Genomic DNA, 23,028 nt, shown 5'->3' on the forward strand with positions numbered 1-23,028 from the left:
GTAAACACAGACTGCTGTTTCTTCAGACCCGCCAACAGTTCATTCACCTTCTCTCATCTCCGCTGTCCTTGAAAGTTGTCATATTTGTCGGCATGAAGACTCACATAGTGGCGACGAAGGTTATATTCTTTCAGCACTGCAACATGCTCTGAACATACCAAACATACAGCTTTCCCATTCAATTCCGTGAATAAATAGGATGACCATTTTTCTTGGAACACTCTGCACTCTGCGTCCACTTTTCTCTTTTTTGACAGAGACATATTGGGGCAATGAGGGTGCCAAAGCACATAATGTTAAAAGTAGAAGCCGTAATAAATATCGCGGGCAAAACAAAGTAGCTCATTGGCTGCACGTGCTTGACCTACTTGCTCTGCCCCGGTATAAACAGTTTGCTTGCTTAACACAATTGCTATTGCGCCATCCAGTGGACGCAATTGGAACAGCAGGTTATTTTATTGAAAAATTGCAGCGCATTTTTATAATGTTATTTTTTTATTTTTTATTTTTTCAAAATCATCTCGCGGGCCAGATTAAACCCGTTTGCGGGCCTGATCCGGCCCGCGGGCCGGACGTTTGACACCCCTGGTTTAAAGGATAGGAATATATTTAAATGTATGCTTATCAACGATAGCAAGCATTTGTTTTATTAATTAGGGCCTAATCAGAGAGAACAGTTAAAGAAATTGAATAGCGAACTGAAATGGCGATAGAGCTGTGAAAATAATTTATGGTTCTAGTTCCCGGGTAAAATAGTTGTACTTGCTTGACGGTATCGAGCAAAAGGTGGAATGGTTGAATGAAAAGCATTTATTTGACGAAGTCTAATGGTTATTACTTTATTGTATAGGTTGGGTAACACCAGTGGTGTATGAAAATAAGTGGTGAATTCTAAAACGATAATTTGGTTTCGTTACGTGAACAATGGGATATCGTTTTTACTATTAGGATGATGGATTGAATAAACATTGGTTATAAGTATGAAGTTATTAAACAATAGGTTTATATTTTAAAAACATCAATGCAACAGGTTGCAATGATTAAATTAATAGAAAGGGGTTACAGGGTTATATTAGAAGGTGTAGTGAACTTATTGAAACGTGGTATTATATAGTGTCTTCCAGGATTGATGGAAGTCTCCTATAGCATTATGTTAAGGGTATGCCTGGGATAAAATATAATGTCTTACTTACACGGAGTATGTAATTGTATTGGTTAATGAATGAAATATGACATTTACAGGGGCGAAAGGAACAATAGAAGGGGAGACAGATTTTCCTATGGTGTTGGTAAAATAATTGATAATGGATCATTTGAGATGAGATCACATGGAGCAGATTTAGGGGTTCAATAATCATTGTGAGATTAGTTATGAGGAATTAGATTGATACAAACGATTATTGTTGAGTTAGGACTGGGGATATCTGTATCATGTTTTGTGTGTACTTACCATCTTTAGATTACTGATGGTAATTGAAGGTTGACAAAATGTATAACCAGGAGAAAGAGATTAGCTTATCTCATTGGAATGTTGCCCAGGGCTAGGGGGAGCAGTAGTGAAGTTAGGCAGTATTTAGGTCGTAAAAGGGAGCTACCAAATTAAGTGGGGCCTGGCTATCTTTGATTGTTGTTTTTCAATTGGGTTTTTCAAATAAAAAACAACGCACCTAGTATGATGTTTATAAAGGGTTGTTATGTTGAATTTAGGGGATTTTCAACAGTTCATAGGTGGTGTTTACTATGCTGTGGGATGGAACGGTTTGTTGGGTGATTTCAATGGCCTCTGGGCTCTGTTTTGACTTTCTGGTGTTGATTGGTCATCCACACTGGTGGTTCTGGGGGCATGAGAGGAGGACTTTGGGATGGTTTATTTTATCAAATTGAGGGTAATTTATAGTGCTGTGAAAAGTGTGAAGAAGATTATAATTGGGTAATAATAGGATTTGAAACATTAAAATAACAGAAGAGGGAGAGAGCTTTCCCTGAATGAAAGATACCTGTTGCTAGTCAATTGTACTAATCTTGGATTACTTTTACGGGATAGAAGTAAGTTGAGATATTATCAAATGTTGTCATTTACATTTCATTTTTATTATGCTTTAATAAACAACAAGTTGGTATTTGAAACTAAATTAATGCAATGAGCTGCAGTAATCAGAGGAAGGCACAATCTAATGCGAAACAGCTATTGCCTAGATCATTGATTTAGTAATAAGATCAGGAAGATAGTAATAATAGGAAGCTGGATAGGATCATTTAAGATAGGGACTAGCTGTCCAGAAATAGATGAAGAATGATGAGCTTTTTGGGAATGATAGACTGCTGTAAAGCTTGGGTACTCCATTATGTACTGCATACTGGTAAATTAAGTGATCTTATCTATGGGAAGGCAATGGCAGCCCATGGTAAAATCATTTGGAACTCTGAGGAGGAAGAACAATTTATGAAGAGAAAAAAGTTGCTCACTTCCCAAACAGTCTTAGCTTTTCCTACATATAACAGGGATTTTACCCAAATGGTAGAGAGTAAAGAGGGATATATGACATTGGTCGTGATTTAAAGATGGTGATGAGGGAGTTTTTTTTAGTGGGCTATTAGATATAACTGGGTTAATCATGAACATAGAGTTTTTTTAATTCTTTGTTGCTAGGCAGAAGACTTATGTGACCTAGGGTCGAAGTGCTTGCTCTTACTTCAATCCATGGCTGTCTTTTGTCTCTCTTCAAACATTGTGAAGGGAGCGGCACCAGGGTTGAGCAGAGTTCAGGCTAAAACCTGTCTCTCCTTTGCTATCTTCTTGATTGATTATAGCATGAAGGGGAGGGTTGTGTTAGGTTTGAAAGATTTAAGTATGGACCTGTCATGTCCAACCATCAGTCTTCAGGTCAAGCCCGGGAGAGCCGGGGTAGAACAGAGTTTGAACTAAACATGAGTGTTTTTACAAAGATAAGAGATTGATTGATTGGATTACTATTGATTCTGAACTGAATGAAAGTCAAATTTAGCCACCATTAAAGACAAATGAAGTGGGAGGAGCAATAAAGAAGCAAGGGACAGTCTCAAAAATAAATAAGGGATGGCAATTGGATGATAAATTACCAATATTACCTAAGTGATTGTTTAGGTAGGTGGTAATATTGACACATGAGCAGAACCATGTGTCAAGAGGGGGGAAGAGGATAGTGGTAGGATTAAATAATATACGAAGGAGAGGACAAAATACTTTTAAAAAATAAATAAATGTAGATACAGCCTAAAAGAGAATACTGATGTGAGCGGTATGTCAGAGGTTTTGTGCCCCACAGGTGAACTAAAGGAGAAGGTGACCCACTCTATCTAACCAGGTGACTGGTGAGCATCCAGTCCCTAAAGAAGAAAGACTGGAAGCAGGCCTGTTGGGAAGGGCCCTATCAGGTTATATTGGTCACTGCCTTTGCCATTAGAATAGCAGAAAGAGCAACCTGGGTCCACGTTACCCACTGCAAAAAGGTAAGAACACATACAAGCACCACTGAACACACGCAGAGTTAGAGAGAAGAACTGGACCAATAGGGTCTGGGGATCACCTCTGTTAATGAAGATCTCCTACCCCGACCTATCATCACTGTTGTGTGTTCTCAGGGTGTGAGTATGGGGTAGTTGTCACGATCGTCGAAAGGAGTAGACCAATGCGCAGCGTGGAATGCGAACATACTTTATTATATTCACCACACGAACAAAAACAACAAAACGATACGTGAAGTCCTTGGTAACAAACACTAACCATACACGGAACAAGATCCCACAATACACTGTGCCAAATAGGCTGCCTAAGTATGGTTCCCAATCAGAGACAACAAGCAACAGCTGATTCTCGTTGCCTCTGATTGAGAACCACCCTGGCCAACATAGATACACATTAACTAGATCCTAACATAGAAACACAAACACATAGAATCTACACACCCTGGCTCAACATATAAGAGTCCCAGAGCCAGGGCGTGACAGTACCCCCCCCCAAAGGCGCGGACTGCGACCGCGCCAAACATAAACCGAACAGGGGAGGGCCGGGTGGTCATTCCTCCTCGGAGGCGGATCTGGCTCCGGGCGTGACCACCACCCTCTAATAACCCCCCCGTAGTGCCCCTGGTCTGGTCTGGCCCCGCTGGCTGGAGCTGGACTGGACATCGGTGGAGCGGATTGCTTAGGCTCCGGTGTGGAGCAGCTGACCGGTACCTGACCAGGCACCGGTGAACCGGGCACGGGCTGTGCCGGACTGACGACACGCACCCCAGGCTTGGTGCGGGAAGCAGGAATGGGCCGGACCGGGCTGACGACGCGCACCCCTGGCTTGGTGCGGGGAGCAGGAACAGGCCGGACCGGGCTGACGATGCACACCACAGGCTTGGTGCGGGGAGCAGGAATGGGCCGGACCGGGCTGACGACGCGCACCCCTGGCTTGGTGCGGGGAGCAGGAACGGGCCGGGCCGGGCTGGCGACGTGCACCATAGGCTTGGTGCGAGGGGCAGGAACAGGCTGGGCCGGGCTGGCGACGCGCACCATAGGCTTGGTACGAGGGGCAGGAACAGGCTGGACCGGGCTGGCGACGCGCACCATAGGGTTGGTACGAGGGGCAGGAACAGGCCGGGCCGGGCTGGCGACGCGCACCATTGGCTTGGTGCGAGGTGCAGGAACAGGCCGGGCCGGGCTGGCGACGCGCACCATTGGCTTGGTGCGGGGAGCAGGAACAGGCCGGGCCGGGCTGGCGACGCGCACCATAGGCTTGGTGCGAGGGACAGGAACAGGCCGGACCGCACTGGGAACACACACCACTGGCCTTATACGGGGATCAGGAACGGGCCGGACCGGACTGGCAACACACTTCAGTACCTCTCGCCGTGCCTCTACACTTTCCCTCCCTCTAATCACCAATGGCTCCCGTAACCCGGTGGCCTTCTCTCCTCGTCCACAAACTCACCCCTTATCTGCCTCCAGCAGCCCCGTCGTCCATGCCATGTGCCCCCCCCTAAAAATGTATTGGGGTTGCCTCTCGCCTGTCCGACGACGACACTGTTGGCGCCGTACCTCCTCTCTCGCCAAGGGTTTAACCTTTGCCCATGGTCCTCTGCCCTCGAACATGTCCTCCCAGGACCACCATTGACCCACCTGGGCCATCACCAACTTCTCCATCTCCTTACCCGGCGTTAGCTCCGAAACACGCTGCTTGGTCCAGTATTGGTGGGATCTTCTGTCACGATCGTCGAAAGGAGTAGACCAATGCGCAGCGTGGAATGCGAACATACTTTATTATATTCACCACACGAACAAAAACAACAAAACGATACGTGAAGTCCTTGGTAACAAACACTAACCATACACGGAACAAGATCCCACAATACACTGTGCCAAATAGGCTGCCTAAGTATGGTTCCCAATCAGAGACAACAAGCAACAGCTGATTCTCGTTGCCTCTGATTGAGAACCACCCCGGCCAACATAGATACACATGAACTAGATCCTAACATAGAAACACAAACACATAGAATCTACACACCCTGGCTCAACATATAAGAGTCCCAGAGCCAGGGCGTGACCTTAGTACCAAGCAGAAAGACTGAGAGGGTTGGCGGTTTTTGGGAATAGGGGTGACTTGAGCTGCATCATAGTCTCGGCAATGGTCTTGATATGTCAAGATCCACCACCAATTACGCTATGCCCTCACCATTGTTAAGAAGTAAAAGAGAAGAGAAGCGACCCGACATACTGTACTAAAAAAAAACGTACTAAAAATGTAGATAGTAAGTATAAGCTGGAAGTAGAGGCCTAAGCATTGTTGTTCACTAGTTTACTCCAAGTAGGGAAAGGGTGGCGGGGTTGGAAAGTAATAAAGGGGAATATATATTTTCTTAAAGGAAAAAAAACACTAAAAAAAAAAAGAAAAAAAAAAAATGAAAAAAAAAATGGGATCTTTTGTGGTCTCTTCAGCTATTCTCATTAGTTGCTGATCAGATACAGGAAGTGACTCCACCTTTGCTAACAGGGTATTGTGTCAATTTAAAACTTGCACAAGACAGTTCACATAATTGTCCATTTAAAGAAATATAGCCAATTTATTCATTACTACAATTAGCTAACATTAGATAGTTAATCCAGGGATTCTTACCTTTGCCTTGATTCGGGAGTCTCGTCCAGATCATCATGGCATTTGTAATTCTTTATGATAGCCACATTAGCAGCTAATTCGTATTTCATATTTATTTTTTTATTTTTTTTGGGGGGGGGTAACTACAGGCGAATACATTGATAAAAGTCACCTTATCTTAGAGAGATTTACATGGTTATCAAAACATCACCCCAGGGTAAGCCTACACGAAACACAGCCCTTATTTCAAAGTCTCTCTAAAATCCCCTATGGGAAAAATGAATGGTGGAAAAACTATTTGGAATCATTTCCCTGTTTGACCGCTTATGGGTATTATGACTCACACCGTGGTACTCTGTGTCCACATGCAAGGCAACCTCCTCCTTCATAGACTCCTGGCAGAGGCTGATGTGGCCACTACTGTTGGAGCCCTTGACATCATCTGCTACCACTAAAGTTGACCCAGGCACATATGTTGGAACAAAATCAGAGCGTTGCAACCTCATCATCCTTTGAATACGAGGAGGCATGTCATTCAGATTTTTTTTGAGAGATTAGAATAAGGGGTTTATGATCTGTTTCCAGAATCAGTTTTGGTAAGCCATAAATTTAACAGCGTCCCCCCCCCCATGATCTATTGAGCACAACGCTGCACAGTCATAAGCCACAGGCTTCCACCTTGATGCTCCTGAAGGCATCCTTAGTAGGCCTGTCAGGTTGAAAAAAGGTGAGCGCTGGCTCTTCAGCTAAAAATGTTCTTCGCATCGTTCCACTCTCTTTCATGTTCTCTGTCTGTCTGTTTTCTTTTCCATGAAAACTCTGTCATGTCCTGAAGGAGTGTCCTTAAGTTCACTGCTGTACAAACTTCCCTAAATAGTTGTCGCCACAAACAAATCACTTTGTTCATCATCCTCCATTTCAATGGTGTGAACATTTTGTCTCCCAATAAATTGTTCCCCTTTGCACTTGCTGCAGAATTTTTCCAAAAGGCGGGCACTCCCTGGCCTGGTGCCACACCTATTACAGTCATATTGTTTGTTGCTCCTTTGCTCATGGCGCCCCCTTGTGTCCTTGTCCACAAAATCCACTGCTGTGCGTTCCACCACCATAGCAGGACTGTGCCATCTCATTAGCCTGACATACACGACATGGCCAATGAGATGCTCGTCCATCTCATTCCAAAATCATGGGCATTAACATTGAGTTGGTCCCCCCCTTTGCTGCTATAACAGCCTCCACTCTTCTGGGAAGGCTTTCCACTAGATGTTGGAACATTGCTGCGGGGACTTGCTTCCATTCAGCCACAAGAGCATTAGTGAGGTCGGGCAGTGATGTTGGCCGATTAGGCCTGGCACGCAGTCGGTGTTCCAATTCATCCCAAAGGTGTTCGATGGGGTTGAGGTCAGCGCTCTGTGCATGCCAGTCAAGTTCTTCCACACCCATCTCAACAAACCATTTCTGTATGGACCTCGCTTTGTGCACGGGGGCATTGTCATGCTGAAACAGGAAAGGGCCTTCCCCAAACTGTTGCCACAAAGTTGAAAGCACATAATTGTCTAGAATGTCATTGTATGCTGTAGCGTTAAGATTTCCTTTCACTGGAACTAAAAGGCCTAGCCCGAACCACGAAACACAGCCCCAGACCATTATTCCTCCTCCACCGGACTTTACAGTTGGCACTATGCATTGGGGCATTTAGCGTTCTCCTTGCATCCGCCAAACCCAGATTTGTCTGTCGGACTGCCAGATGGTGAAGCGTGATTCATCACTCCAGAGAACACGTTTCCACTGCTCCATAGTCTCGTTCTGCTCCCAGAAGCAGTTTGGAACTCGGTAGCGAGTGTTGCAACTGAGGACAAACGATTTTTTCGCGCTACACGCTTCAGCACTCGCCAGTCTCGTTCTGTGAGCTTGTGTGGCATACCACTTCACAGCTGAGCTGTTGTTGCTCCAAGACGTTACCACTTCACAATAACAGCACTTACAGTTCACCGGGGCAGCTCTAGCAGGGCAGACATTTGACGAACTGACTTGTTGGAAAGGTGGCATCCTATGACGGTGCCACGTTGAAAGTCACTGAGCTCTTCAGTACGGGCCATTCTACTGCCAATGTTTGTCTATGGAGATTACATGGCTGTGTGCTCGATTTTATACACCTGTCAGCAACGGGTGTGGCTGAAATAGCCAAGTCCACAAATGATTACACCCAAGATCAACTAGATGCAGGCAAGAGTGTGCAAGGTGGTATTGAATGTGTCAATGTCTGTTACCTTGATTACTGTCACACCTACTCCTGCTCCCTCCCTCCCTCCCTCCCTCCGGCGCTCGATGTCGCCGTCTACTTACCACTGGTCCTGGCAACCCACATTGCGCACACCTGGCAACCATCATTGCGCACACCTGCTCCCCATCGTTAAGCACACCTGGACTTCATGACCACCCTGATTACTCTCCGTTCATATAGCCCTCAGTAGCCTCAGCCATCAGGCTGTCTTGGTTCTGTTTTCATATCCAGATGCTTCGCCTGCGTTACAATTACTCACATTTCTCTCGACCTGTGTGCACCTACGTTGTAAACTGTCATTCAGAGGCTAGGGTTGTAGCAACCTCATGATGGGTATAGGGAACGTTTGAGTATCATGTAGTAGCCTAAACCTATCGATGTTACATTGAACTGGGTGAATGGAATATGAATGACAGTCATCCAGTATGCTGTAATAGAAATAAGGCCATGCTCATAAAAATAAATAAAAACATTTTAACGGCACCGACCGCCACCGATCCAAATGTAACTAACTTTCTGGCAGCAATCTTAATCTTAACTCTTGAGTCATTGATACCGAACACAATCTGATCTCTAAGCATTGATGAGGTTAAGTCTGCAAAATTGCACTTCTGTGCTTTAAATTTCAAGTTCGTAAGAAAGACGTCAAACTTCTCCACCTTGTTGTTGCACACAACAGCAAAACACTGCTGTTCATATGTCTGTTCTTCTGAGGTGAACAATATGCATCACCCTGATTCAGTACCTCAGGCCAATCCTGTTTATCCTCAACGTGTTGAATATATCGATGGCCCTCGGTCCCGCTATAGATACACACAGCGAACCCACTGGCTCTAGGCCATCTATAAATCACTGCAAGGCAAATCCACGTCTTTTCTTAGGTCACTGGTCACCATAGCAACACCCACCCGTAGTCTGCGCTCCAGCAGGTATATCTCACTGGTCATCCCCAAAACCAACACCTCCTTTGGCCGCCATTCCTTCCAGTTCTCTGCTGCCAATGACTGGAACGAACTGCAAAAAATCTCTGAAGCTGGAGACTCTTATCTCCCTCACTAACTTTAAGCATCAGTTGACAGAGCAGCTTACCGATCACTGCACCTGTACATAGCCCATCTGAAATTAGCCCACCCAACTACCTCATCCCCATATTGTTATTTATTTTGCTAATTTGCACCCCAGTATCTCTATTTGCACATCATCTTTTGCACATCTATCACTCCAGTGTTAATACTAATTGTAATTATTTTGCACTATGGCCTATTTATTGCCTTACCTCCATAACTTACTACATTTGCACACACTGTATATATATTTTCTGTTGTATTTTTGACTTTATGTTTTGTTTTACCCCATATGTAACTCTGTGTTTGTTGTTTTAATCGCACTGCTTTGCTTTATCTTGGCCAGGTCGCAGTTGTAAATGAGAACTTGTTCTCAACTGGCTTCTTACCTGGTTAAATAAAGGTGAAATAAATAAAATAAATAAAATAAAAAGTGTCTTAACGTGACCACGCCCCCGAGTAGGGTACAGACGTTGGGCACTCCCATTACTCCCATGTAATTAGCCTAACTTTGGCGTCACCCTAAGCAAACTACTTACACTTTTTTTTGTCGTTTTCAATAAACGTTTTCAGTATCGTCACGTGTCGTTATTAACATACTTGGCTGTCACGACAACAAATTATTTGCATGATACTTATTCTGCCACTGTAATTTGTTACCCTTCCTGCTAACACTGACAGTAAAGCTAGTATAGCTGTCGCATAATACTTAGGTCACTGTTTGTTTACCCCTAGCTTTTTCACCGGTTACCTGACGTTAGCTAGCAGGCTAGTGAGAGAAGTCAATTACGATCTAATTCGCTAGTCTTAGATATGTTGTGTAACTACTTCCAGTCTTGCCTGCCCTTGAACGGTCTAGGTATTAAGAAAAGTTGATTCTTGTTGACTTGCCGGACACCAGCTTAAGGATACAACCCTTCCAAATGGCCCAAAGTACCCAAGAAGACTCGATGCTGTAATCGCTGCCAAAGGTGCTTCAACAAAGTACTGAGTAAAGGGTCTGAATACTTATGTAAATGTGATATTTAAGTTTAAGTTTTTTATAAGTTAGCAAACATTTCTAAACCTTTTTTTGCTTTGTCATTATGGGGTATTGTGTGTAAATTGATGAGGGAAAAATAACAATTTAATCAATTTTAGAATAAGGCTGTAACGTAACAAAATGTGGAAAAAGTCAAGGGGTCTGAATACTTTCCGAATGCACTGTATGTCACGTAACTACTTCCAGTCTTTGCCGAGCCTTGAACAGTCACTGTATTTAGAAAAGTTGATTCATGTTGGCTCGCCTAAATGTCCTTTCAACTTGCCGGACACCAGCTAGGGATACAACCCTTCCAAAATGGCCCAAAGTAGCCTATGGCGATATCTACACCTACTTGGTGGAATCTCCCAGGTTTACACAGGCAATATATATAGCTAGTTAGACACAAACAAGTGTTCGCTAGCGACTTACCGTGAATTAAGTGCTTTGAACACATAAATGTATCGAGTAACCGGAGCCCACAGCTTTCCGTCATTGCGTCGTATAGCCTGAAACCATGAGGGTTCATCTGACCTGGTCCTTGGGCAGTTGATGAAACTTAATTTGCTGCTCTTTTCTCCTACTATTGTTCAAACAAAACGGTACGCAACAGCTTTTTCGGAATCTCAGCTATAAAAGCAGGGTTAGTTAGCTAACCTTAGTTAGCTGAAGAAAGTCCATTGTAAATGGCTTTTTGGCTGATAATCGTGACGTACATTCCATGCGACAGCCTATCTGTTAACGCTAACATTTTTACATTTAGAATCAAAGTGTTTTTAGGTATGATGTAGTTTGTTGATTAGGACGACGTGGAAGCATGTTAAAAACTACCAACCAAGCATATACAAAATGTTTATAGAATGACAAAAAAAATAATAATACAGCCGTTGTCGAGTTATGAGTAAAGTTTAACATGGGAGTAAAGGGAGTACCCTACGGCTGTACCCTGTTTGGTGGCGTGGTCACGTTAAGCCACGCCACACCGTGTATCTATGGTGAGCAGGAGAGCAACTTTACGTTCACCGGGCTCCTTTGTAACTCCAATGGCGGACATGTACAGCAAAAAAAAAAACGCTGCTGAAATGTTTTCCAATTCGTGTCCACACTCAAAAGTCTTTGGTGGCTTGATAACATCCATTGCACTTCCATAAACTCCAACGTTCACAGAGGAAACCCACCATTTTCACTCCTGTATGACTTTGTTGGTTACAGCGAGCAGAGACGACCACGAAACACCACGACCACCAATCACCACGACCACCAATCACCATGACCACCAATCACCATGACCACCAATCACCATGACCACCAATCACAAGTTTTAACATTGTTCCGCCATTGCTGGACATATTCCACAAGTGCCGTAAAACAAAACCACATCAATACAATGTTTACAAAAAAATTATGGCGAATTTGGCTACAGGAGCAGTAGAAAAGTATGAATTGAATGAAGGTCGATTTTGAGGTTTGTGCATGGTGCGGCCACGGTCCTGCTGAGGAGGCTAAGAAGAGGAAGTGAAATTAGAAAACCATGACAACCGTGACCATGATAACATCCTCTTTATTGAAAGATCCCCACATGGATTCCATAGAAGACAACAGATTTCATGATTATTTTGGTCAACCTGTTGTTTAGCCATAAGTAACCATTGTCATCAACATCACCATCATCTAAATATATATCAATAAACACAGCACAACCCAGGCATTGAGACAAGACACATCAAACAACAACAGAGTATCTGAATAGCATATTTATAAAAGAGAAACTTAACATAGTACAGTGCAGTGTGAAAAAGGATATAGAAAGAGTTACATGGAGAGAGAGAAGGAGAGGGGGAGAGAGAGAGAGAGAGAGAGGAGAGGGGGGAGAGAGAGGAGAGGGGGAGAGAGAGAGAGAGAGGAGAGAGGGGGAGAGGGGGAGAGAGAGAGAAGGAGAGGGGGAGAGAGAGGAGAGGGGGAGAGAGAGAGAGAGAGGGGGAGAGAGAGAGAGAGAGAGGAGAGGGGGAGAGGGGGAGAGAGAGAAGGAGAGGGGGAGAGAGAGAGAGAAGGAGAGGGGGAGAGAGAGGAGAGGGGGAGAGAGAGGTGTGCTTTGGAACGTTTCGTTTCTAGATCAGAGTAAAACTTTGCACAAACTGAAACTAAACGTCTGTGTTAGTAACGGTTCTAGTATGATGTCATGTTGCAGTTTCAGACCCGTCGCCAGAACTCAGTCTTAAGGGGGCATATGGGGGGGGGGGGGGGTGCAGTTTCAGAGGCTTCAGGAAATCTCAACATGCAGTCTGATATGTAGAGGATCATCACATCTGCCTCTCTAGTTGGAAGGATAAATACTACAGCAGATCATTACTGGGTTTTCAGAGCAGTGTGGGTGGGTGGCAATTCAGCTGTTCAATTCAGTCAATGCAGGAAGTGAGTTGAAATTCAATTTGCAAATTTCTTCAAATCAGGAACTAAATTTCAAATAACTTCCTGAATTGATAACTGAATTGACCCTACCCCTTCTCTAAAAGAGAGGTGCAGAATGCTGCCAGATGATTGTAGATGCCATGTAAACTACCCAACGCGTGTCACGGACTGGATATAGAACAGAACTGACGAACTGAAAACGCGTATGGATGGTGATCATAGAGAATAGCCTCTGGTGCCAAAGGTACGCTCAATCATTTTTCATAGAATGTTTATGATAAGAACTATAGCAGCAAAACCTGTAAAATGTCAAAATGCATATTGGATTTATTTGAAATGTCTACTGGCTTGGGAATGTTTCATCGTTTCAGTAATCAATATGTGTCAAACACATTTTTAACTCTACGTAAAAGTCACAAAAGATGAACCCCTTTCAACGTTTTACTGTAAACTCTATTCTAAATGGTTTCTACTGTAAATGTGTGTGAGAGAGAGAGAGAGGGAGAGAGAGAGAGAGAGAGAGAGAGAGAGAGAGAGAGAGAGAGAGAGAGAGAGAGAGAGAGAGAGAGAGAGGAGAGAGAGAGAGAGAGAGAGAGAGAGAGAGAGAGAGAGAGAGAGAGAGAGAGAGGGAGAGAGAGAGAGGGGGAGAGAGGGAGGGAGAGAGAGAGAGAGAGAGAGAGGGAGAGAGAGAGAGGGGGAGAGAGGGAGGGAGAAGTACTATATTACTATGGGATAGAATCTAAATGCTTTATACACAAACACCATCTCAACACACAGCTGATTATCTCTGTCTGGGTCCCACTCTACACATAACTCCTATCATAACCAACTTGCATAAAACACCAATTAACCATGAACAGTAAAGGGGCATAGTATCAGAGGGAATATTCATAGTATCAGAGGGAATATTCATAGTATCAGAGGGAATATTCATAGTATCAGAGGGAATATTCATAGTATCCTCTAGTAGCTCATAATGTAACTCTACTGTAATGCATGGACTTTACTGTATTCCTACTGTAATCCATGGACTTTACTGTATTCCTACTGTAATCCATGGACTTTACTGTATTCCTACTGTAATCCATGGACTTTACTGTATTCCTACTGTAATCCATGGACTTTACTGTATTCCTACTGTAATGCATGGACTTTACTGTATTCCTACTGTAATCCATGGACTTTACTGTATTCCTACTGTAATGCATGGACTTTACTGTATTCCTAGTGTAATCCATGGACTTTACTGTCATCCTACTGTAATCTGTGGACTTTACTGTATTCCTACTGTAATGCATGGACTTTACTGTATTCCTAGTGTAATGTATGGGCTTTACAAGTTCAACCAAAACAAAGTTCAAATAGCTTAGACTGAGGGAAGAAAAATATAAATCAATCAATGATTCCTTTATAACTCTTTTCGTCATGTTTGATTTGTTTCATGGCCACTGTATTTATAATGAGACTGACTGTTTTTAGTCCATCAACCTCTTCTCTAGACCTCTGCAATGTAGAAACACAACAGAACAAAAAAAGCAGATGAATCAAATCAAATTACAAAGAAGAAGTTGTACCAAAATAAAAATTTGCAAATTGTTGCGAGGAGGAGCAATCAGTGTTTGGCAGAATTATTGTTACGATTATTTATTTACTAAACTCAAAAACCAAACATTAGAATAGTATAGCATTACCAAATATTTCTCTATATATTTGTTCGTAGTGACATCTATACAGCACAAACAAATACATTCTCTCAAAGATTTTTATATTACTATTATCAACATTGTAATCAATCTTTTTTTTGTTTGTTGTAATAATGGTATTGTGTTCAAGTTTTTCTTAATGTACTGTCTTTTTTTCAGTTACAATAACTAACATCTAGTCCCTCACCCTCCCTGTTCACCCTCCCTGTTCACCCTCCCTGTTCACGCTCCCTGTTCACCCTCCCTGTTCACCCTCCCTGTTCACGCTCCCTGTTCACGCTCCCTGTTCACGCTCCCTGTTCACGCTCCCTGTTCACCCTCCCTGTTCACCCTCCCTGTTCACCCTCCCTGTTCACCTTCCGTCTTTGTGTTTAGGTAACTCCCCTCCCTCCCTCATTTACTCAGCACACAGACATATGCACAAACAAACACACGGGAAGGAGTGTGGCATTGTGGGTACTGTAGTTTTCAGGCACCACACTCCCCAGGCTCTCCTCTGACTCTCTGTGGACAGAAAGAGAAGACAGGACACGTTAATGGGTGGTAGGTAACTGCACCGCCACCGAAACCCAGTTCTGTTACTTCTATTTTCATCCAGTTGCTGAGTAGAAGGGGGAGGTTGTGAACCAAAATGGAGAATCCTAATTGGGTTCATGATGTAAAATTATCACGTGATCTCAAAATCAAATCAAATCAAATGTTATTTGTCACACGTGCCCTTAACCATCAATGCAGTTCAAGAAATAGAGTTAAGAAAATATTTACTAAAGAAACTAAAGAAAAATAAAATAAAAAATAACAATAACAATAACAATAACGAGGCTATACACAGGGGGTACTGGTACCGAGTCAATGTGCGGGGGTACAGATTAGTCCAGGTAATAATGAGGCTATATACAGGGGGTACCGGTACCAAGTCAATGTGCGGGGGTACAGGTTAGTCCAGGTAATAACGAGGCTATATACAGAGGGTACCGGTACCGAGTCAATGGGCTGGGGTACAGGTTAGTCCAGGTAATAACGAGGCTATATATACAGGGGGGTACCGTTGCAGAGTCAATGTGCGGGGGCACCGGCTAGTTGAGGTAGTTGAGGTAATATGTACATGTGGGTAGAGTTAAAGTGACTATGCATAAATAATTAACAGAGTAGCAGCAGCGTAAAAAGGATGGGGTGGGGGGGCAGTGCAAATAGTCCGGGTAGCCATGATTAGCTGTTCAGGAGTCTTATGGCTTGGGGGTAGAAGCTGTTGAGAAGTCTTTTGGACCTAGACTTGGCACTCCGGTACCGCTTGCCGTGCGGTGGCAGAGAGAACAGTCTATGACTAGGGTGGCTGGAGTCTTTGACAATTTTGAGGGCCTTCCTCTGACACCGCCTGGTATAGAGGTCCTGGATGGCAGGAAGCTTGGCCCCAGTGATGTACTGGGCCGTACGCACTACCCTCTGTAGTGCCTTGCGGTCGGAGGCCAAGCAGTTGCCATACCAGGCGGTGATGCAACCAGTCAGGATGCTCTCGATGGTGCAGCTGTAGAATTTTTTGAGGATCTGAGGACCCATGCTAAATATTTTCAGTCTCCTGAGGGGGAATAGGCTTTGTCGTGCCCTCTTCACGACTGTCTTGGTGTGTTTGGACCATGATAGTTTGTTGGTGATGTGGACACCAAGGAACTTGAAGCTCTCAACCTGTTCCACTACAGCCCCGTCGATGAGAATGGGGGCGTGCTCAGTCCTCTTTTTTTTCCTGTAGTCCACAATCATCTCCTTTGTCTTGGTCACGTTGAGGGAGAGGTTGTTGTCCTGGCACCACACGGCCAGGTCTCTGACCTCCTCCCTATAGGCTGTCTCATCGTTGTCGGTGATCAGGCCTACCACTGTTGTGTCGTCAGCAAACTTAATGATGGTGTTGGAGTCGTGCCTGGCCATGCAGTCATGGGTGAACAGAGAGTACAGGAGGGGACTGAGCACGCACCCCTGAGGGGCCCCCGTGTTGAGGATCAGTGTGGCAGATGTGTTGTTACCTACCCGTACCACCTGGGGGCGGCCCGTCAGGAAGTCCAGGATCCAGTTGCAGAGGGAGGTGTTTAGTCCCAGGATCCTTAGCTTAGTGATGAGCTTAGAGGGCACTATGGTGTTGAATGCTGAGCTGTAGTCAATGAATAGCATTCTCACGTAGGTGTTCCTCTTGTCCAGGTGGGAAAGGGCAGTGTGGAGTGCAATAGAGATTGCATCATCTGTGGATCTGTTGGGGCGGTATGCAAATTGGAGTGGGTCTATGGTTTCTGGGATAATGGTGTTGATAGGTTGATGTGAGCCATGACCAGCCTTTCAAAGCACTTCATGGCTACAGACGTCAGGGCTACGGGTCGGTAGTCATTTAGGCAGGTTATCTTAGAGTCCTTGGGCACAGGGACTATGGTGGTCTGCTTGAAACATGTCCAGGTAATAACGAGACTATATACAGGGGGTACCGGTACCGAGTCAATGTGATGGGGTACAGGTTAGTCCAGGTAATTTGTACATATAGGTAGGGGTAAAGTGACTATGCATAGATATTAAACAGTGAGTAGCAGCAGTGTAAAAACAAAAGGGGGGGGGGGTCAATGTAAATAGTCTGGGTGGCCATTTCATTAATTGTTCAGCAGTCTTATGGCTTGGGGGTAGAAGCTGTTAAGGAGCCCTTTGGACCTAGACTTGGCGCTCCGATACCGCTTGCCGTGCGGTAGCAGAGAGAACAGTCTTATGACTTGGGTGACTGGAGTCTTTGACAATTTTTTGGGCCTTCCTCTGACACCGCCTGGTATATAGGTCTAGGATGGCATGAAGCTTGGCCCCAGTGATGTACTGGGCCGTACGCACTACCCTCTGTAGCGCCTTACGTCGGATGCCAAGCACTTGTCATACCAGGCGGTGATGCAACCAGTCAGGATGCTCTCGATGGTGCAGCTGTAGAACATTTTGAGGATCTGAGGACCCATGCCAAATCTTTTCAGTCTCCTGAGGGGGAAAAGGTGTTGTGGTGCCCTCTTCACAACTGTCTTGGTGTGTTTGGAACATGATAGTTTGTTGGTGAGGTGGACACCAAGGAACTTAACTCTCGACCCACTCCACTACGGCCCGTCAATGTTAATGGGGGCCTGTTCGGCCCTCCTTTTCCTGTAGTCCACGATCATCTCCTTTGTCTTGTTCACATTGAGGGAGAGGTTGTTGTCCGGGCACCACACTGCCAGGTCTCTGACTTCCTCCCAATAGGCTGTCTCATCGTTGTCACTGTTGTGTCATCAGCAAACTTAATGATGGTGTTGGAGTCATGCTTGGCCACGCAGTCGTGGGTGAACAGGGAGTACAGGAGGGGACTAAGCACGCACCCCTGAGGGGTCCCAGTGTTTAGGATCAGCGTGGCAGATGTGTTGTTGCCTACCCTTACTACCTGGGGGCGGCCCGTCAGGAAGTCCAGGATCCAGTTGCAGAGGGAGGTGTTTAGTCCCAGGGTCCTTAGCTTAGCGATGAGCTTGGAGGGCACTATGGTGTTGAACGCTGAGCTGTAGTCAATGTGTGTCTTTTTGTATGTTTAATTGATCATGCTTATATTAAAACACAATAGAACAGAGTTTAAAGAAATACATTGATAAAAATGTAAATAATATCATATAAAATAATTAAAATATTCCTCATAACACCTCATAATAATACCTCATAATATCAATAATACATTGTCCCTGTCTAATAACCATGTGTGACTCACTAGCCGCCAGACTTCCTCCTTACCTCTTCCTCCTCCTCCTCACATCTGATTGGCGAAGGAGGTGGGGGCCTGTCCGTATTCCCCGCCCTCCTGGTTGTAGCCCTGCTGCTGCTGCTGGTTGTATTCTGGCTGGTAGCCCCCCTGGGAACCGGCGTACGGGTCCTGCTCGTACCCCGCCTGCTGGCCGTACGAGTCCGGGGCGGGCTGCTTCTCCTGGGGAGGAGGGGCACGCATGAAAGGGGCGATGATGCCGGTCTCCTTAAAGACGAACCACAGGTTTCCTCCCCACAGCACCAGGTTCATGAAGCCAAAACACTGGGAAGAGAGGGACAAATGGTGAGATTACAATAAAGAAACTGAACTGGAGATACTTGATAGATATGATGATGGGAGGGAAGGGAGAAGAGGGGAAAGGGGGGAGGGAGGGAGAGGGAGAGGGAGAGGGAGAGGGAGAGGGAGAGGGAGAGGGAGAGAGAGATTTCTCATCAATCTACACACAATACCCCATAATGACAAAGCAAAAACAGGTTTTTAGAAGTGTTAGCAAATTTATTGAAAATAAAAAAAAACATGTACATACGTATTCAGACCCTTTGCTATAAGACTTGAAATTGTGCTCAGGTGCATCCTGTTTCCATTGATCATCCTTGAGATGTTTCTACAACTTGATTGGGGTCCACTGTGGTAAATTAAATTGATTGGACATGATTTGGAAAGGCACACACCTGTCTATATAAGGTCCCACAGTTGACAGTGCATGTCAGAGCAGAAAACAAGCCATGAGGTTGAAGGAATTGTCCTTAGAGCTCCGAGACAGGATTGTGTCGAGGCACAGATCTGGGGAAGGGTACCAAAACAATTCTGCAGCATTGAAGGTCCCCAAGAACACAGTGGCCTCCATCGTTCTTAAATGGAAGAAGTTTGGAACCACCAAGACTCTTCCTAGAGCTGGCCGCCGGCCAAACTGAGCAATCAGGGGAGAAGGGCCTTGGTCAGGGAGGTGACCAAGAACCCGATGGTCACTCTGACATAGGTCCACAGTTCCTCTGTGGAGATGGGAGAACCTTCCAGAAGGACAACCATCTCTGCAGGACTCCACCAATCAGGACTTTACGGTAGTGGCCAGACGGAAGCCACTCCTCAGTAAAAGGCACATGACAGCCCGCTTGGAGTTTGCCAAAAGGCACCTAAAGGACTCTCAGACCATGAGAAACAAGATTCTCTGGTCTGATGAAACCAAGATTGAACTCTTTGGCCTGAATGCCAAGCATCACATCTGGAGGAAACCTGGCACCATTCCTACGGTTAAGCATGGTGGTGGCAGTTTCATGCTGTGGGGATGTTATTCAGCGGCAGGGACTGGAAGACTAGTCAGGATCGAGGGAAAGATGAACGGAGCAAAGTACAGAGAGATCCTTGATGAAAACCTGCTCCAGAGCGCTCAGGACCTCAGACTGGGGCGAAGGTTCACCTTCCAACAGGACAACGACCCTAAGCACACAGCCAAGACAACGCAGGAGTGGCTTCGGGACAAGTCTCTGAATGTCCTTGAGTGGCCCAGCCAGAGCCCGGACTTGAACCCGATCTAACATCTCTGGAGAGACCTGAAAATAGCTGTGCAGCAACGCTCCCCATCCAACCTGACAGAGCTTGAGAGGATCTGCAGAGAAGAATGGGAGAAACTCCCCAAATACAAGTGTGCCAAGCGTGTAGCGTCATACCCAATTAGACTCGAGGCTGTAATCGCTGCCAAAGGTGCTTCAACAAAGTACTGAGTAAAGGGTCTGAATACTTACGTAAATGTGATATTTCCGTTTATTTAAATTTAATTTTTTGCAAAAAATCCTAAAACCAGTTTTTGCTTCGTCATTATTGGGTATTGTGTATAGATTGATGAGGGGAAAATAAGGCTGTAATGTATCAAAATTTGGAAAAATCAAGGGGAATATTTCAGAATGAACTGTATATACACAAGTATATGGACACCCCTTCAAATTAGTGGATTCGACTATTTCAGCCACAGCCGTTGCTGACAGGTGTATAAAATCGAGCACATAGCCATGCAATCTCCATAGACAAACGTTGGCAGTAGAATGGCCTTACTGAAGAGCTCAGTGACTTTCAACGTGGCATCCTGTCATAGGATGCCACCTTTCCAACAAGTCAGTTCGTCTAATTTCTGCCCTGCTAGAGCTGCCCCGGTCAACTGTAAGTGCTGTTATTGTGAAGTGGAAACGTCTAGGAGCAACAACGGCTCAGCCGCGAAGTGGTAGGCCACACAAGCTCACAGAACAGGACCGGCGAGTAGTTCATCTTATTTTTTCCAATTTCAATGAATGTAACGTAAGATCTCTGCTACAATGAATGTAATGTAAGATCACTGCTACAATGAATGTAACGTAAGATCTCTGCTACAATGAATGTAATGTAAGATCTCTGCTACAATGAATGTAATGTAAGATCTCTGCTACAATGAATGTAACGTAAGATCTCTGCTACAATGAATGTAACGTAAGATCTCTGTAATGTAAGATCTCTGTAATGTAAGATCCACAGTGATCCACTGCTGGAACTATCAATAAACAGACAATATTATTGTACTGCGACCGAACACAGCAGAGACACTCACAAGTTAAGATCCCTGCTACAATAAACTGTTATAGTATTGAAGCAAAACGTAGCCGTTAAAACCAGACACTCACGACGGAGGTGTTGAGTCCGGACATGACGGGGTCATGAACTTCACGACAGCGGTTCCCCTCCTCATCGCAGGCTGAGATCAGATCCACCACCTTCTCAGGGTCTGTGGACGCCTTGACATCCGACAGGCCCTTAGCCCACGCAGCAGAGCTGACCAACCACATGAAGGTGAACACACACGTCACGCCAAAGTCCTGCAGTGGAAGGTAGAAACACACACAGGAAACAGGAAATGAGGTCAAACACATAGAATGACATATCAAAGATGGCTGCCAATATCAGCACATTCTAAAGCTATACAGGTCTATGACATCAGACACTAGGATCTCTACGGTAAATACACACAGGAAGACGGGAGGTAGTCAAACGTTCAAAATCGACTGCTACAGTGGTGAACGTAAACGTGCGGAAATAAAAGGGATTGAGTGCAAATATATTTGATTTACCCTTCAACTGTAAATGCAACAACACACATCAATCTGCACGCACACACATCCATCTGTACACATGCACACAAATCCATCTGCACGCACGCACATCCATCTGCACGCACGCACGCACACACATCCATATGCACCCACGGACACACATCCATCTGCACGCACACGCATCCATCTGTACACATGCACACAAATCCATCTGCACGCACTTCCATCTGCATGCACGCACATCCATCTGCACGCACGCACGCACACACATCCATATGCACCCACGGACACACATCCATCTGCAGGCACACACATCCATCTGCACGCACACACATCCATATGCACCCACGGACACACATCCATCTGCACGCACACACATCCATCTGCATGCACGCACATCCATCTGCACGCACGCACGCACACACATCCATATGCACCCACGGACACACATCCATCTGCACGCACACGCATCCATCTCCCCCCTCCCACTCACGATGAGTGGTCCCTTGTTGTTCTCCCGGTACTTCTCCAGGGCGAAGACGTAAACGCTGAGGGCAGCCATGGAGTAGAGGAAGGCGAACACTCCGATGGTGACGAAGAACTCTGCTGAGGAAGAGTAGTCACCAACCAGGAAGAGACGTTCGGGGGGACCCCCCTTACAGGTCGGGGCGTCAAAGTATACTTGGTGAAGCCTGAAGATGGAGAGAGAGGAGAAGGAGATTATCAATCAATCAATCAATCAATCAATCAATCAAACACACACATATATATATATATATATAAGGAGTATGTGGACACCTCTTCAAATGAGTGGATTTGGTTATTTCAGCCACACCTTTTGCTGACAGTGTATACAATTGAGCACACCGCCATGCAATCTCCATAGACAGACTTTGGCAGTAGAATTGCCTTACTGAAGAGATCAGTAACTTTCAACGTGGCACCGTCACAGGATGCCACCTTTCCAACAAGTCAGTTCGTCAAATTTCTGCCCTGCTAGAGCTGCCCCCGGTCAACTGTAAGTGCTGTTATTGTGAAGTGGAAACGTCTAGGAGCAACAACGGCTCAGCCGCCAAGTGGTAGGCCACACAAGCTCACAGAACGAGACCGCCGTGTGCTGAAGAGCGTAAAAAATCGTCGGGTCCTCCACTCGCTACCGAGTTCCAAACTGCCTCTGGAAGCAAACGTCAGCACAAGAACTGTTCGTCGGGAGCTTCATGAAATGGGTTTCCATGGCCGAGCAGCCGCACACTAGTCTAAGTTCACCAAAGCCCATTTTACATCAGCAGTCGTCACAAAGTGCTTCACTCTGACATACTGTTTAATGACATAGTACAGTGAAGGTAGTTTGGTGAACCACACTCGCTGAGATCTGAAGACTTGCGTCGACTCTCTGATCTAATGCCTATGCTTTAGATCAGTGGGCTAACACAGTCTTGACGGTAAGCAGACAAACCTTGTCTGTCACATTAGTAATAAACACAGGATGCGTCCCAAAATGCCACCCTATTCACTATATAGTGCACTACTTTTGACCAGGACCCTGTTGAGGAATA

The 23,028-nt window shown here is 45.2% G+C and overlaps 1 protein-coding gene across 1 annotated transcript in view; it reads right to left on the bottom strand.

The window, feature by feature from the left end:
• Positions 1 to 18,367: 18,367 nt before the first annotated feature.
• Positions 18,368 to 23,028, bottom strand: part of LOC311116557 (synaptophysin-like) — a 10,673-nt gene continuing 6,012 nt past the window's right edge. The window contains exons 3-5 of the mRNA XM_084191639.1: positions 21,966 to 22,164; positions 21,047 to 21,238; positions 18,368 to 18,659 (exon numbers count right to left, since the gene is read on the bottom strand). Coding sequence (XP_084047765.1) covers positions 18,384 to 18,659; positions 21,047 to 21,238; positions 21,966 to 22,164 — 667 coding nt within the window. The 3' untranslated portion in view covers positions 18,368 to 18,383. The remainder of the gene's footprint in view (positions 18,660 to 21,046; positions 21,239 to 21,965; positions 22,165 to 23,028) is intronic.

This window comes from Coregonus lavaretus (genome assembly GCF_964263955.1).
Source record: "Coregonus lavaretus genome assembly, contig: HAP1_SCAFFOLD_1895, whole genome shotgun sequence".
Lineage (NCBI taxonomy): Eukaryota > Metazoa > Chordata > Actinopteri > Salmoniformes > Salmonidae > Coregonus > Coregonus lavaretus.